The sequence below is a fragment of the Camelina sativa genome, chromosome 5 (assembly GCF_030686135.1).
Source record: "Camelina sativa cultivar CO46 ecotype springtype chromosome 5, ASM3068613v1".
NCBI lineage: Eukaryota > Viridiplantae > Streptophyta > Magnoliopsida > Brassicales > Brassicaceae > Camelina > Camelina sativa.
Genome location: NC_141884.1, coordinates 23,716,434 through 23,734,338, shown reverse-complemented (window position 1 = coordinate 23,734,338; position 17,905 = coordinate 23,716,434). Strand labels below are relative to the sequence as shown.

The following is a 17,905-nucleotide window of genomic DNA, read 5'->3' as shown; positions in this document are numbered from 1 at the left end:
CCAATCCAATTCGTGAAGGTGATTTCGTGAATCCAGAAAGCTCTGAAGCCAATAAGGTTAGAAATATTCCTTTAGTCTTTTTACCTATTGTTCTGTTTATCTGATTCGTTTGAGAGTTGTGTGATTTATTGATTCTTGTAGACTCGAGAACCAAGTTTTAGCTTATTGATGTTATCACTATACTTGACTTGTGTCATTCGAAGTAGAAATGTGTTGTGGTAGCCTTAACTCAAGAATGTGATAATGGGCAGATGCTGTATGTTATGAAGGATGGAGTTCGTGAATTGGATCAATGGTGTAACAAGCTCCTTAAGTACGGTGAAGCAGCAGTCTCCTCTGTGAAACGAGACGACAGTCCTAAGGTTCGTAATCTTCTAAACACATATATAATCTCATGGAGAGACTCAATGGAATGTATCTGATGAAATGCATTTGGTGGAATCATATTAGTTGATCGAACATGTCCGTCACTTGTCTCTTGGAGCAGAGATCTCTGCAACAATCCTTGAACGTTGTTTCTTGAAGGTAAGTAAATATTGATCTCAATTAATCCACCTACATAATTTACTCTTAATTGGTTTGTGTAACTGCGTTTCGTCCTGTAGTTAGAAGCTCCAGTAAGCAGAGTTTGTGGTCTGGATACTCCGTTTCCACTTGTGTTTGAGCCATTCTACATGCCCACCAAGAACAAGGCAAGTTCCTTTTCTCTTATCATGTTGCTCCGACCCAAAGAGCAGTTTCTAACATATCATGTGCTCTTGTTTGACGCAGATATTGGATGCAATCAAAACAACTGTGAATTACTAGCTGTTCTATATGTTTCTCTGTTATCCCATTCGTCAATGTAACCAATTCTACAAATGTAAAACCTTTTCTACTTTAAATAAGTCCATTAATTTCCACCAGATATATTGTCTTTGAGATTTAGCCGTGAACATTTTAGACTCAATTGTATACATAATCCAAGTTTTCTTACAAGACTAAAGAAGACATGTTATTTAAAATGTTATTTTATAAATGTTATTTTATAAATTTTTATAATTGTAATATGTTTAAAAATATTAATAAACATTATATTATTAAATAGTATTAAACATTCTTAAATTTTTTATTAAACATTAATAAACATTTTAAAATTTCTATAAAAATATTATATTATTAAATCTTAAGATCTTATACATGTTCTTCCAATAACATGGATTGTTTGTGAGAACAGTATTGTAGTTCTTTTATGCATTGTTTGTGAGAGTTGTGACGTATGCGTTACAGAGTGATAGAGTTGATGAACCGGTGATGTGCCGGTGGCTCTAGTCCGTTATAAACATTGTATCATTCAGATAAGGAAATAAAGATTACGTTCTTCATTCTTATCAATTGGTGCGGTGAAACTGTGATTGGAGGGTCAACGCGAGTGAAGAATTAGGTTTTGTGAAATTGGGGATTTTACCAAATTGAAGAATCAGAGGATCGGAGATGGAGGTAGAGCAAGATTCATCGATTAGAGAGCTAACAGCGGCGGAGCAAACAGCGGCTTCAGCTATTGAGTTTTACGATCAATTGGCGGAGATGACTTCGATGGTTCATTGTGAAGAATCACGTTTGGATTCAAGAATCGCCGCTCAGGATCAACAGTTCTTGGAAATTAAGCGGAAGCTGGGTTTTGTGATAAACAATTTATCTGGGAAAGAGACAGTGCAAGAAGTTGGAGGCACAAGTCAAATTACCACTTCAAGATCGCAAGATCAAACCAATCAGCAAATTCTTTCTCGGAACCTTGCCGTAGTGATATTAGGCCTAGGATCAGAGAAAACCTTCTCAACAATGTGGAGATGGCCGTGTTTGAGGGTGTGGGAATTTATGGTTGGATTGCGCTTGTTGAGCGTTTCTTTCGAATGGGTGGATACAACGATGCAGAGAAACTAGTCTTAGCTTCAGGGAGCTTGCAAGGAGAAGCATTGAGCTGGTACAACTTGGAAATTAACAAGAGACAGTTTGAAAGTTGGGTTCAGTTTAAGTCGGGATTGATGCTGAAATTTGGATCGAAGATTAGAGGACCAAGTATAAGTTTGTTTCGTATCAAACAGACAGGAACAATAGAAGAGTATATACAACGATTTGAGGATCTTTCATCACAAGTATCTGGGTTGGATGAGCAGAAACTTGAAGGGATTTTTCTCAATGGATTAACACGGGAAATGCAGGAGCTTGTTCATATGCAGAAGCCACGTAATTTGCCGGAGATGATGGCTGTAGCGAGAGATATGGAGTCATGTATAAAGAGAAAAGTTGTTAAAGAAGAGTTGATGTTGGCCAGTAAAGAGAATAAGGAGATTTATGGATCAGATTCTGCAGTGACTATGCTAAACGAATCAAGTCAAGAAGCAGGTTCACATAAGACTGGGTCAATATTAGATTCTGTGCAGAAGATTGAGGATTATTCATCTCAGGTTAATGGGTTAGATGATCAGGAGTTAGAAGGGACATTGTTGAATGGATTAACACAAGGGATTATGAAAGGGAATGGAGATAACATGGTGAAAAAGATTGAGTTGCCAATTTTTCATGGATTGTATCCATGTAGTTGGATAACACAGGTGGAAAGATTAATTCGATTTGATCGACATACTGACATAGAGAAGATACAGTTGGTAACGCAGAAATTAAAGGGAGATGCTCTTAGTTGGTTCAAGAATGTGTCTTTCAAGAATTGGAAAGATTTCAAGTCAAAGTTGTATGTTCGATTTGGGAATTTGGCTCCAGTTATTCTGCAGCCATTGTCAGCTCTGAAACATGAGCCTCCCTTAGCCACAAAATCATTGGCAGAGACTGATTTGCATCAAGAACAGGAACCGCATGAGGAAAATGCTGCCGACTGGGCGTCAGATGGTGTTCTCCAATCACAAAAAGTTGAGAATTCAGTCTTGGAGGTTCATCGAGATGCATCATTGAATCAATATCAGTCACAACCTGAACTAGTTTCTGATGCTTTACACTCTGAACCAGGGAAAGTGAGTTCAGTATTGGAAAATAAAGAAAAGATGGATAAACAGTTTATTCACAAGATCATTAAGATGGTTGGTGTTAATGGTAATGTTGAGAGGTTGCAGGAAGAGAGAAACATCATGAAAACTTGTTCTCCACTAATACATGCTTCTGGTTCTGTGAAATTGAGAATCGATACATCAGCTATCCATCAAGAAGTGATTTTTGTGTTTAACAATCAAGAAGCTTTGGTACAAGAGGTGATTATGCAGAACGAAAAGAGTGATTATGAAGAGTTGATTCCGACAATAGAATTTTCTCAGGCCAAGAAAAATAATGTGTATAGGAAAAATGCATTGATCTTAAAAGAGAAATCAAATGACATTCAAGAGCATAATGTGGACATGGAATCAAGTCTGAGGATCTTGGGAAAAGTAGCAGCTAAGAGACAACAACAAATTTGTTCCAAATCCTGGAAATTCAAATACAAAGACACGCTAGAGACAAGCAAACATAATCCTACAAGCGCTCAGTTTTGGGAAGAAGATACTGCAAAGCTGTGGATATCAACTTATGGTACACTGCAGTCTCATAGCCATCATGTGCAAAGACGTTTCTCATTTAAGTTGTGCACACTTTATTACTTTTCTGTGTGGCACTGTTGGAGAATTAAGACACTATCACAACTTGGAATTGGGAAACAAAAGGATGCAGTAACGTTTTGGTGGTGGTTGCTAAAAAATATAAGAGAGTTGCAGGTTTTGATTGCCACAGAATGGATGCAGATTTGCGATAACGCATACAAGGGGGATACTTATGCTCTGTCTTATGTTACATTGACAAGTGACAACTTCTATGGGGATGAGAACTCAATTGTAGATGATGTCACAAGAAAAGTTGAGTGTCACTTCAAGAATAAACAAAGAAAAATGGGAAGGTATCAACATAGCCTCAAAGTTTTGCTGCGACAATGGGAAGTAACTATGGATTTTCAGTGGTGGTTGGCATGGTTATTTTGTTGGAAGAACAAGGCTGAGAATAGCCAGTCGAATTCATGGATCTTAGAAATGGAACAAGCCAGTTACAAAGTGACTGGAAACAGAGTGCAGAAGCGAGGGTCAACACAGTTTCTATGTAGTGTTATCCAGCACCGGATATGGCACAGATGGAATTCTAAGCAACTACACACAGTCCTAACAAGTGGGAGGGATTTAATTGGAAACGCTATTACACAGGACACCTGGTCTGCTGCAACTGTATACAAGAGAGGCTATTATTCAGTGTGGCATCGCTGGAGAAAGAAGAAATTGCAGAAGATTAGCTTCCAACTATAGCTGACCAGCAACTAAACTGAGACACTACGGTGCGGAGGATCAAGGTTCGTGCAGCAGCTCTACCATAGCATCAGCGATCATCATCATTGGTTTTGATCGTCACTACATTTGCTACTGCACAGCTTGAGGACAAGCTGTTTTAAAACGGGGGAGTATTGATAAGCTCACTATGTGTATACAAGAAGGAGGAATAGAGTGTAAGCAGAGACATGAGGGAGCACGTGCAAGGGACTGAAGTCATTTGTATATAAACTGAGAACAGTATTGTAGTTCTATGCATTGTTTGTGAGAGTTGTGACGTATGTGTTGCAGAGTGATAGAGTTGATGAACCGGTGATGTGCCGGTGGCTCTAGTCCGTTATAAACATTGTATCATTCAGATAAGGAAATAAAGATTACGTTCTTCATTCTTATCATTTTATTGCTATACCTGTATTCTCGTGGACGAGTTTTCAAATACAATTAGTCCATTTGTATTACTACATGTGTATTATAGACTATAGTGGACGAGTTAGTTCAAAAAAAAAAAGACTATAGTGGACGAGTTTTCAAATCCGATGCTCTGTCCGACCGTTGCTAGTTCTTACCTAGTATACAAAGTTCTCCACAACAAACAAACTTACCCATTGGGGAAGATCCACAATTTTCACCCGAACAAAAACACTTTTCTATATGCTATCTTGGAACTTCATATAATTCTCCGACTCATTCATAAAGAATCGATGCTGGGTTTGCATATTCAATGATTATAAATTTTACATTCGCCGATAATACCAGTGTCTAAAGATCATCTCCCAGATGCGTCGATCATGCCAAAAGTGTTCTCATTGTTGTTTATAATCAAATTGGGGAAAACATAAACAAGAATTGCGGTTAAAATTATGCAAATTTTTTTTGGTTTAAATGCAGAATAAGTCCTACAAAAATATAAGAAAGTCAACAATGAAAAATGAAAATTAGAAAAACAAACCACGGGTCCTATCATTCCTCCTTCTACTATACAATGAAAACATTCTCTACCCACGAGAGTCCATTTGGACCCAAACCTAACAATTCCTTCACACACACAAATTCTTGTCTAAAGAAAGACTACTAGAAAATACACGAACCTCACAGCGAACATTCAACCGCAACCGCTACAAAACGCTTGACATTAGTCTCTTACCAATTTCAAATGCTCGCCCTCACTACAAGATTAGTTTTACATCACTCACTTACTCACTATAGCTATTTGAGTTCTACAAAGCCTTACATAAATCTACAAAGCCTTACATAATAAATCTACAGTGGCGGACCAGGATAAAAATTTAGGGAGGTCAATTACAGGGAAAAAATATTAATAGGGAGGTCAATAGAGCAGAATTTACCATCTGTGCTACCAAAATTTTTTGTAATTACATGTAAAAATAAATTGTTTGGTTAGTTTATCCAGGTCAGGTGACCACCTCCTTCCTTAGTAGGTTCGGCGTCCGCCGTTGTAAATCTATCGTAACTAGATAGTTTACCGGTACACTTTGATAACTCTGTCAGATAAATCTATAACTCTATAAGTATACAAAAAATATCTATTAACAACTTAAGTCTATCAATATTAAAAATTAATATAAAATAATTATTGAAGAAAAAACTGAAATCTAATATTATCTCATATTTGAAAAACTAACATTATCTTAAATATATTTGTTACTAGAAGTAGACTCGCGCGATGCACGAGATAACTTTATAAAAATTTTAACATATTTTAGAATTATTAAAATATTTAAAACTTTATATTATGTGTTTCGATAAATTATTTTATGTTTGTTTTTTGTTTTGTTTTTAAATAAGTATTCTCAGTCACTTAAAATGAATGACTATTGATTAGTTAAACATTAAACTGAATTTTTTTGTTTATATGAAAGGTTACTTTAAAAATATTTAGTCTGTATATAATACATAGAACTCCTCATGTTTTGATGCACAATCAAGACGTACAAACATTTTTTACGTTGGGAAAAAGAACACTGATTACGTATAAAATAAAATGCGGCTGAACATGGACATTATGTGTTAGTTTGTCTGCTTTTAACATAATCTATAAAACATCAATATATTCTAAAACCATACACCTACAAGAAGGACGACGAGACAGTAGCTTGAATTTCTCGAATAACCTCTTCTTTAGCCGAAACTCATGCTTTTCCTTCATTCTCTGTGTAATTAATTTCATTAATTAGATAACTAAATGTAGCATAAATAATTTTTATATTTATATATTACCAGCATGCTTCACACATGCTTAAAAAGTTTTATTATTATAATTTGAATGTTTTAGCAATAAAATATTTTAATCTTAATCAATTATACAAATGACTTCAAATGCATTTGTGTTCTAGAAGTAGAATTATTTGTGTTTCTTGATTAATTGCATTTGGAAAAGAAAGTTCGTTGTTAGCTATTTCTATATTTTTATCACGTACTTTATATCTATTGAACACACTAAATGCAAACTGAATTTTAGTTTAGAATTGAGTAAATAATGTTATTAAAATATATTGATATATCATTATATCAAATAAAATTTGTTTTTTTTTTTGTGTTATACTTTTCTGTTTAAAAATAATATATATATATGTTGTATTATACTCAAAATGACCAGCAAAAAAGAGTAAAAAAATATCATCATATTATCGAGCTACTTTTTTTAGTGTTAACTGCATAACCTAAGAGAACATAAAATAATTGTTCACCAGATAATATTTTTTTTCTTCTACATTTTTATTTATAAAATCATGTGATGGATGGAAGAAGAGATAACTTTAATCTTCCTACTTCTCCAAGACATTGTTTTTCTCTCCATTTCTCTTCGTCTCTCTCTCTAGAATGCAATTGGAATTAGCTTCGGGTGTTCATTGGATCTTTCGACTTGCTAAACACGTGGTAGAGGTGAGTTTTGTTAAATGCGTATTGATGAAATTTGCACACATGGTCAAATCCCATTGCCTTGCTCTGCTTGCGGGTAAACATTATCATCACATCATCAACAATCGATCATGGCTAGGAAAAATAATAGAACATATGAGAAGAAAAAATAAATGCATACATAGTATAACCCAAACAATAATGTTGTGAAAAGAAATTAGATGTTAATATATTTTTTTAAAAATAAGTAAGACTAAATTGTGTAAGAAAATAAAAAGTGAATTTGAAAGAATCACATGGCTTTGGAAACCCATATCATGAGATATATATCACCTAGTCCAAATCTTCCTCGTCTCTAAACCCTACTATCACAAAACCTTTCTCATCAGAAGTCATAACCTATAAATAAAATAAAGGACCATGAAAATGGTTATTGGAAAGAAAGTTAATAAATACATACAAACACAGTTGTAACATTAAGGAACAAATTTAAAGTAATAGTACAGTAGAACCTCTATAAATTAATACTTTTTAAATTAATACTCGCTATAAATTAATAAATTCTTCCGGTCCCGAGTTGGGTCGGTGTAAAAAATGACACATTTCGATAAATTAATAAGATAATATTTTTTTTGGAAATCCTATGTAAAAATATAGTCCCATCAATATCATAAATTAATAATCAAATAATATTAATATATATATATATATATATTTATTTATATATCTAAGAAAATCTAGTGTAATACTGAAATATGACTCTATTATTGTTTGCATAATCTTGATTTTGCATTCTTATTGGAGCTCATCTCTAATATCTTTTATTGTCGTCTTCTCAAATCGCATCCAAAAATTATGAAGAGTTTTAAATGCGATAATTGCTTCATTATATGTAATTGGTTCTAAAATTACCGCAATATCTTATTTGATGAAACAACCCTTCCCTTTTTTTTTTTAATAAATAAATAATAAATAATAATATAATTAAATAACTACAACTAGTGGTCCCATACCCACTAGCCACCTGTGAGAACAGAGAATATGCTTCTCCTTCCGAAGTGATTTTAATTGTGGAGGAGCTTGTCGCCGTGAACAGTTCCGAACTAAAATAATAAGAGTTTTAGAATTTGAATTTGTATTGCCTTTTTCTGGAAAAAAATCTCGGGGTCCTTTACAAATGACCTCCCCCTTACATATTTATACCGACCCATTTACTACTCAATTAATACGGAATTAATACTGCGCGATCCGCGCAGCCTAATTAACCCTCTTAAATGCGGGAATCTTTGACCGGGTCCGAGCTGCGAGCTGTCGAGCACGAAACGTCTCCGTGCTCCCTTCCTTTCTCCGGGCCTGATGGGCCGATCAATAACACCTCCTCGGCCCATTAGGCAAGCCTGACTTAGGCCCTCTTGCCTATTGCCCGAGATGGTAGATCGTGGGTACAACAGTTGCCCCCCAAGTCTCCCGAGCTGAATAGTTCGGGAGACTTTTGACCTTCAAGCGATCAATTTTGGGAAACTGAATATTCCCCATATCCCCACGATTTGATCGTGATAATGATGGGATTTGCCTTCCCGAACAGGCCTCGGGGCCCACTAGGTGGCGTGTTGGTTATAAGAGAGAAAGAGAACGGTGTGAGACCTTTCACTTCCCCAGGTAATCATTGCTTCCTTGTGCCGTGTATAAAGGTAAACTCGACTTCTCTCTCACCCCAATTCTTCAATCGTGTTTGTGCTTTTCTATTTTTAGACTTTTCTCTCTTTTCTCTGTAAACTTTGCTTTCGCCGGAAAGTTCTTCAACTCCCGTTTTCTTCTCACACGAATCGCTCAAAGAAAAATGTCTCCTCCGAAATCCTCGTCGGGTAAAACCGTGAAACCCCTGATTCCGGGCGTTTACGGCCCTCACCCACCGTCAATTCTCTCGGCGGAGAATATAGCCGAATTTAGGGGGTCCACCGGGATTTCATCGGAGATTGAAATTAAATTCCCGGAGGCTCACGAATCTCCGGAAAATCCTCCCCCAGGGTATTGCTGCGCGTTTGAGATATTCTTCTCTGCGTGCGGTCTGTCGTTTCCTCTCCCCGAACTCATCGTGAAGATGATGTTCGAACTGGGCTTCGCTCTCCCCCAGATGTGCCCAAACTTCGTCCGCATCGTCATGTGTCTTCAAACTCTGGGGGAAGAGTTCAACTACAAACTGTCCCTAGCCGACTTTCTTCAAGTATACACGGTGAAGACTGGTCGGACTAAGGGGACACTCTATGTAAGCCCGCTTTCCGGACTGAAGGTCTTTGACGACCTTCCCGAGAAGGATGAGAAGTGGCGGAAGTCGTATTTTTTCTTCCCGGTCAACGAGCTCACCTTCGGCCACCTCGCAAGTTCGCACGTATCGAAGTGGACTTCGAAAATTGGTAGAACGGCGCTCTTAGTCAGGTGCCCTTAATATACTATTTTCCTTTCTGTTACTTACTCCTTGTTTTTCTTGTCCCAGATCACTTCGAGCGCGGACTGCTTTGCCCTACATTCGTAGAGTTTTTCTCGAGGTTTTGCAGCCAGGGTCAGATTGCCTGGGACTCCTTTTCGTGTGAAAGGATTAGAGAATCCACAGTGCGGCTTAGGAGTCGTTCCCTCGTTTGCTGCGACCCTATAAGCACTTCGGAGATGAATTACAGAGAGGAACAGGCTTGCCGACTCGCCGAAAAGGAGGCGAAGTTGAATATGGCGGCAGCGCTCGCCGAGGGCAAAGCTCGTCTTCCTAAGAAGTCAGGCCCCTCTTCTCCTGAGGTAGACGGGACTTCGTTACCCCCCACTGATTCTTCCGAGCCGCTTACGGGGGCCTCCGAACCTCAGCCCAGCTTGCCCGAGCCCGCAGTAATTATTATAGCTGACTCCAGTGACGAGCCGCGGGAGGTTATAGCTCCCCCCGTCGAGGTCAGTTCCCAGCGGTCGGACTCATCCAAAAAGAGGAAGGAACCTGAGACTTCCTCGCCTCTTCGCGAGAAGAGCCGAGCTCGGACTAGTTCGTCTGGAGACGAGCGAAGTAAGCCTAGCTCGAAGGATAGGGGTCCTTCCTCAGAGAGGAGATCTAAGGAGTCCGGGGATTCCTCTGGCAGGCCGCCTTCGAAGGAACGTCGTTCCTCCCCCCGAGGTAATGATAACTCGAGGTTTCCTTTTTTTTTTTTGCTTGCTGGGTCTCGGGGACCAAATAGACTGACGTCATTCGTCCATTTCAGTTCCCCCTGCGTCCCCAGCCGATCTGATGAGGAGTTACACCCGGCCAGGAGTTCGGGTTCCGGCGTTTGCGGACATGTCCGAACTCAACCGTGCGAACTTCTTCCGCTTCGCGGACAAGATTGGCGAGGTTAGTGACACATGCTTTCTCAGTTTTTTTTTTTTATTTACCACCTTCACCGTTTTTAACGAACTGTGACTTCCCAGCTAATGATCGAGTTCAACTCCTCGGTGGCGTCTTATGAAGATCAGCTGTTTGCATCTCCTTCATCTTCCGAGGTGAGCCTCCTCCGGGAAAAGATTGCTGACCTGGAAGCCCAGGTGAAGGAGTACGCCAGGTTAGAGGCCGAGAATGCTGCTACTGTGGAGAAAGCCGAACAAATCCGGGCTCGGATGAAGAGAGCCGAGGTACATGTGCTTGACCTCGGAATTGCCAATGAGGACCTCCGAGACAAGCTGAAGAAGGCGGGGGACCTTTACTACGAAGCCGCGGAGGATGCCAAGGCAGCAAGGAGTAGATTGCACGAGATCGAGCTTCGCAATCAGCTACTCGAGGCTGGAAACAGCTGCGAGATTGAGAGGGTGCGAAGGGAGGAAAGATAGGCAATGAGGCGGACTCTCCGTCCTCTGGTCGAGGAGGTGAAGGTCACCTTCGAAGAGAGGGAGAAGCTAGCCCCGCTTCAGATCCGAGCTGCCGAGATTAGGGCTAACCGGATGCTGGTCGAAGAGATCTCTAGAGGCGAGATCCAAGACATGGAGGCCGAGCTCGGACTCCTAAAAACTGACGAGGAGGAAGCTGACGAGAAGGTTTCAAAGGTAACTCCCCGTGAACTCGACCTCGCTGCATTCTCAAACCTTTTGGCGGATACGCCCGATCTCTTATGCAACGAGCACCCGCTTAACGTCACAATCGACGAATCCGGCACTAACCTCGGGCAACTCTCGACTCAGGGGATGGACGACTACCTGGCGACCACTAGGTCGGAAGGGGAGCTAGCGGAGTTGGGCTTGGCCCTTTCCGAGGCGGCGTCTGATCCAGCCCCTCCGAATCAATAGTTCCTATTCTGGGGTTGTCTTGGCACGAGTTGCCCCCCTGTTTTGTAGTACTTGTTTTTAGACTCGCTTCGGAGTGTTTTGGTCGTGGTGACCGCTCCGAGGTCGTTTTATTTGTTTTTTTTGCTTAATGTGAACTACATTTCCACAATCTTTCGTTTAAAAAGATGGTACGAGCAGAAATGAACGCGAAGTGAGAACTTCGGCTAAATAGTTCGGAAAAATGACCTCCCAACCTATAATTAAAGCTGGGTACGAAGTGATTACTTCGGTTTAGATAGGAATTTTGCGAAACTGAGCTTTGACTTTAAGTAAAGCGGAGGACGAAGTGAGGACTTCGGTTTAAATTTTTCGCAAGACTTAGCTTTAAAGTAAAGCTGAATACGAAGTGAGAACTTCGGTTTAGGCTTGCGAAGTTTGACTTCGGCTTTAAAATGGTAAATGCGAAGTCAAACTTCGGCTTTAAATGGTAGATGCGAAGTCAGACTTCGGCTTTTTTTTTTTTTTTTTTTTTCTTTTTTTTTTTTTTTTTTTTTTTTTTTTTTGGCCATTATTAATTAAAAAAAAAAGTTTAAGAAAACTTTAGATTTTATTAATATGGATAGCTGGACCCGAAGTGGGCTGCCTACGTACCCTTATCGGGATCAAGCCAAATCGTAGTTCGATACGAAGACATTAACTGTAGAAAAGTTTAAGGTGTAGAGAATTCCACGACCTCGGGACTGGTTTTCCCTCTGAATCCTCGAGCTGATAAACTCCATTTCGGACTTCGCGAGTAATTCTGTATGGTCCTTCCCAATTGATTCCCAGCTTTCCTGCATTGAGCTCCTCGGTATTCTCATGGACTTTCCGCAGGACGAGGTCGCCCACTGCCAAGGGTCTGCCTCGGATTTTGGAGTTATAGTACCGAGCCACCGTGTTCTGGTAATTCTGGATCCGGACTAACGCCTGGTCCCGACGCTCGTTGATTGTATCAAGAGTATCCTGTAGGAACTCCTCATTTTCCTCTGCTCGGAGTGGGTTCAGCGAGGTACGGACTCCGGGGACTTCTATGTCAACTGGGACTACGGCATCAACTCCGTAAACCAGGGAGAAAGGTGTCTCATTAGTGGCCCGCCGAGGTGTTGTTCGGATCGCCCAGAGGACACCCTGAAGTTCGTCCGGCCAGCGCCCCTTATGAATTGTGGGCCATTGTCCGTGATGATTTCACACGGGACGCCGTAGCGGTAGATTATGCTCTTAAGCACGAACTGTTCCACTTCGTCGCTTGTTACTTTCGCATAGGCTGCCGCTTCTACCCACTTGGAGAAATAGTCGGTAAGAGTGAGCACATACTGGACTCCTCCTGGTCCTCGATGTAACGGACCGATGATATCCATAGACCACCTCATGAAAGGGTAAGGTGCGGACACCGAGGACAGGAGTTCGGTAGGTTGATGGATTGATGGGGCGTGCTTCTGACACTTCTCGCAAGCTCGAGAATACTTTTCGCAGTCCGTGACCATGGTAGGCCAGAAGTAACCTTGCCGTTTGATTTTGAAAGCCAGAGTCCGACCGCCGGAATGATTCCCATTGGGTCCGTCGTGAACAGCTCGCATTAGCATCGCGGGCTCTCTACCGGCCACGCAAGTCAGATAAGGACCTGCTACACTTCGGCGTAGAAGTATTCCGTTGTGAATGCATTACCGCGCACTTGTGACCTTGAGTTTCCTAGCTGCCCACTTGTCGGCTGGGAGTTCCCCTTTTTCAAGGTAAGCCCAGATCGGGCTCCGCCAGTCATCTGCCCCCCAGCTGTTAGAATTCGTGCTGCTCGAGGTGGCATGTGGGATAACGGCTTGATTGTCAGCTGGTGAGCTCGATGATTCCGGAGCTGAATTTTCGTCGAGCTCGGCGAGAGGTGGGTGAACTTCCATTGGGGTAAGCAAGACAAGGTCCGGATCTTCCGAGGTTCGAGAGTCCGCAGCCGTCTTACGAGCTGCTTCCTCAGCGGCCAGCTGTTTTTTCATTGCGCGGGTCACGACGTGTGTGCCCTCCAGCCGGATGCTTGGAAACTGGATGACTTCAACGGGGATGATCCTTGTTGTCGCAGGATCCGAAGTGGAGGCCAAAGATGCTAAAGCATCCGCAGCAGAGTTCTCACTTCGTGGGATCTTAGTGATTTCGAACTCCTCGAACTTGGCGACTAACTCCCGAGCTGTGGACAAATAAGCCTCCATGCGGCCATCCTTTGTTTCGTACTCCCCCAAAAACTGGTTGGTGACCAGCTGCGAATCGCAAAAAGCTCGAAGTTTTCGGACACCAATCCCCACTGCGAGGCGTAAGCCGGCGAGGAAAGATTCGTACTCGGCTTCGTTGTTGGATGCACTGAAAGCCAAGCGAAATGATTGCTCGATCACTTCGCCTGTAGGAGAAGTGAGGCGGACCCCAATTCCTGCCCCCGATTTGGAAGAAGCTCCATCAACATACAGCGTCCATGGAATTTCGACAGTGTCGCTAGCCGAGGAGGCTAGTGGGAGTTCGATCAAGAAATCGGCCAGCACTTGTGACTTCGCACAAGTTCGAGTCCGGAACTCGATGTCATATTCGCTCAACTCAACAGACCATTTAGCCAGCCGCCCGGATTGGCTCGGACTATGTAATACCGTCCGAAGTGGCTGCGTCGTCAGGATTATGATCGTATGGGACTGGAAGTAAGGCCGCAGTTTCCTTGCCGAAGTGACTACTGCTAGGGCCAATTTTTCCATCATTGGATACCTCGACTCCGCTCCGGTGAATGACTTGCTGATATAGAAAATTGGTCGCTGCTCCCCCCTTTCTTCGCGAACCAAAACTCCACTGACCGCACTATCCGATACAGCTACGTAAAGAAAGAGTGGCTCTCCGAACTCAGGCTTCGCCAAGACCGGCGGTTCAGATAGATAAGCTTTGTGTTGGGCGAATGCTTCCTCACACTTCGCATCCCACAAGATAGTTTTTCCCCCTTTTCGTAACAGCTGGTAGAAAGGGAGGCATTTGTCCGTAGATCGAGAGATGAAGCGGTTGAGAGCTGCGATCCGTCCGTTAAGGCGCTGCACTTCGCGCAAGGTCCTAGGAGAACTCATAGACAGGAAAGCATTAATTTGCCTCGGGTTCGCTTCAATTCCTCTTTCTGTGACGATATACCCCAGAAATTCTCCTGATGGAACTGCGAAGGTGCACTTCGTGGGGTTGAGCTTCATCCCGAACTGATCCAGGACGTCGAAGCAGACTTTCAGATCGGCGAGATGCGAACTGGCTTCCATCGATTTCACCAGCATGTCATCGATGTAAACTTCCATGGTTTTTCCGAGTTGATGCTCGAACATTCGGTTCACCAGTCTTTGGTAGGTTGCTCCCGCATTTTTTAGCCCAAAAGGCATCACCTTGTAGCAATAGATCCCGCGGTCCGTAATGAATGCAGTCTTCTCCTGGTCGTCCGGGTTCATTAGGATTTGGTTGTAGCCAGAGAATGCGTCCATGAAGGACATCAGCTCGTGACCCGAAGTGGACTCAACTAACCGGTCGATATGCGGAAGTGGAAAGCTGTCTTTGGGGCACGCCTTATTCAGGTCGGTGAAATCAACGCAGACTCGCGACTTTCCGTTCTTCTTTTTGACAACGACTGTATTTGCGAGCCACTCAGGGTATTTTACTTCGCGTATCTGTCCCGCCTTCAGCAAACGTTCAACCTCTTTGTTAACGATTTCAGCTCGCTCAGGACCCAGCTTCCTTCGCTTCTGCTTTACAGGTCGGAACGTAGGGTCCACATTCAGCTCGTGGGAAATAACTTCTGGACTGATGCCGGGCATCTCGTCTACAGACCACGCGAAGGTGGCCATTCTTTCTTTCAGGAAGGTTATCAGGGCGGCACGGAGCTCGCTATCCAATCCCACTCCGATCTTGATTTCTTGATCCGGGAACTTGCCATTGATGAAAATGGACTCAGTGAGGTCACCTTTTAGCTGCTTCCGAACTGGATTTTTCGGGACCTCGAGCTGTGGTTGCTATTGGATCAGGAGTTTGTGACTTGCGAGGTAACAGCTCCTGGCCGTCCTTTGGCTTCCCAGAACCTCCCGGACTCCTTGTGGGGTCGGAAATTTGACGCACTGATGGTACGTCGAGACCACCGCCTTCATCTGATAGAGCCAGGGAGTTCCCAAAATAACATTATAGGCCGCAGGTCGGTCGAAGACCGTGAACTCCACCATTTTAACCACTCCTTGAGTGGACACTGGTAATGTGATCGTGCCCAAAGACATCGACGTCTCGCTAGTGAACGAGACCAGGGGTGAGGGCGGTCCTGCGATGTGCTCTTTCCCGATACCCATTCTGGTGAGCGTCTCAAGGAAAATCAAGTCTACCGAACTCCCAGTATCAATTAGGATTCGGCAGACTTCGTGGTTAGCTACATCAAGCGAGATGACGAGCGCGTCATCGTGCGGAGTGTCCAACCCCTCAGTTTCCTTCTCGGAGAAAGAAATTTCAGGTAGATCACTGGCTATCAACTTAGCTCGCTTCGGCTGGGGGCTAGTGAGCTTCCGCTGATGGTCTTTGATCGCAGTGATGGAGTTCCGAAACAGACGCGATCCTCCCATTATCACATCGATTCTTTTCTTGGGAGCTTCACTTCCATCAGACTGCTTTGGTTTCTTTGAAGGTGGAGCGTCCTCGTCCATTTCGGGAATCGCTTTTTGCTCCAATTCTTCAATTGTGACATTCGGCATTTCTCCCGCCACATACTTCTCTGCGAGGAGATGCATCAGCTTCTTACAGTCACGAGTAGAATGACTGTTGGTTTTATGGAGCTCGCAGTACGTGTCCTCATCTCGGACCCACTTGTTACTCTGGAGTACGCCGCTCTTGGAGCGCGGTGAAAATGGTGGTTTGGACGGTGAATTCTTTGGAGAATTCTTCTGGGGAGATTGGGTGACTGCGAAAGTGCTCGGCCCGGACTTCGGAGTCGTAGGCGGAGTCTTTTTGGCAGGTGCTTCGAAGCGCGGTTTCCCTGCAGACGGGGCGTTTTGTTTTTGCGCAGCGGCGAGTTTGTCTTCTTCTGCGACTATCCAGTTCGAAGCCCGGTGTAGTGCGTCCTGAATAGTTGGGAAACGATTCACGGACAACTCTTCGCGGAAGCGAGATTCGTGCCACAGGCCGTTCTTAAGCGCGGCCAGGGCTGTGGAGTCCGAAAGTCCGGGAATTTTGACCTGGATCTCCTTGAATTTTGTTATGTAAGACCGAAGGGACTCTCCAGCCTTTTGGCTTAAGTTCCAAAGCTGAGCATCCGTCACCGCAGTTTCGATTAGGCTAGAATACTGCTTGACGAACGAGGTCGACAGCTCGTTAAAGTTTGTTATGGAGCCAGCTGCTAAGGATGCGAACCAAAGCAGTACCGGTCCACTAAATGTTTCTGCGAACAGCTTGCAGTACCCAGCGTCTGCTTCATGGGGCTCGAGGTCCACCCGGCTAGCTGTCAGCAAGAAAGTCTTGAGGTGATTGGTCGGATCTCCTTTTCCTTCGTAGCTCGAGAACTTAATTTTGCCAGTGTCCTTGATGCGGACTCGGGCTATTTGGTCGGAAAAAGGAGTTCGCCTCGACTCCTCGATCACTCGGAATATATCCGGAGCTGAGGTGGTTGCACTATGCATCACAGACCGCATGTCCCGAATTTCGCTCTGCATGCGGAAGATCTCGGGATTGACAGTATATCCCGCAGCCGAAGTGTTTCCATCTACGGGGAGAGGAAGACGGACTGGGACCTCGGAAGATCGGACGACGCCAGGCTGAACCGGTGTGCGAACATCGCCGGCCAGCGGTAGCGCTGTTTGTGTGTTGGTTTGAGGTGGGAACGAATCTCCCGGAGTGACATTTGTTGCTGCTACTTGCGAGGTGGAAGGTGGTGTCACACCGGAGAAATCCAAAGCGCGTCGACGCGGGTTTTGGTCGGAGGACAGGAGGTCGACCCGGTCGGCGTAGGCACGGTGGGAGGCCGAGAGATCGGCTACGGACGTCGTGACTTCCTCCAAACGAGTGGAAATCTGCCCCTCCAAATTGTCGAAACGTTCAGTAAGAGCGGCGGAGGCGGCTTGCTGACGGTCGGACTTCTCGGACAAGTCCTGCAGGAGCTTCTGGATCACCTCCAAGGATGCCTGATCGGGAGAGCTGGCTGCCATAGCGGTGGTTGTGTGGAATGAACTTGCGTATGAAGTCGGAACTGGTGAGAGTCAGGCGATAACTCCCCTCCTTCTAGCGCCAAATGTGAGAACAGAGAATATGCTTCTCCTTCCGAAGTGATTTTAATTGTGGAGGAGCTTGTCGCCGTGAACAGTTCCGAACTAAAATAATAAGAGTTTTAGAATTTGAATTTGTATTGCCTTTTTCTGGAA

At 43.3% G+C, this 17,905-nt stretch overlaps 3 protein-coding genes across 3 annotated transcripts; 1 reads left to right on the top strand and 2 right to left on the bottom strand.

Annotated features, from left to right (window-relative positions):
• Positions 1-9,057: 9,057 nt before the first annotated feature.
• LOC109133255 (uncharacterized) lies at positions 9,058-11,054 on the top strand. The gene is made up of 4 exons (XM_087512512.1): positions 9,058-9,598; positions 9,712-10,368; positions 10,454-10,581; positions 10,659-11,054. Exons 1-4 carry the CDS (start codon positions 9,058-9,060, stop codon positions 11,052-11,054), a joined length of 1,722 nt encoding a protein of 573 aa, XP_087368638.1.
• A 1,125-nt stretch (positions 11,055-12,179) lies between these two features.
• LOC147944243 (uncharacterized) lies at positions 12,180-13,108 on the bottom strand. Its single transcript, XM_087512511.1, has 2 exons — positions 12,779-13,108; positions 12,180-12,677 (listed from the first exon to the last, which is right to left on the bottom strand). The coding sequence occupies exons 1-2, from the start codon at positions 13,106-13,108 to the stop codon at positions 12,180-12,182; spliced, it is 828 nt and encodes a 275-aa protein (XP_087368637.1).
• A 2,418-nt stretch (positions 13,109-15,526) lies between these two features.
• Positions 15,527-17,692, bottom strand: LOC147944242 (uncharacterized). Its single transcript, XM_087512510.1, has one exon. The coding sequence runs from the start codon at positions 17,690-17,692 to the stop codon at positions 15,527-15,529; it is 2,166 nt and encodes a 721-aa protein (XP_087368636.1).
• Positions 17,693-17,905: the final 213 nt, after the last annotated feature.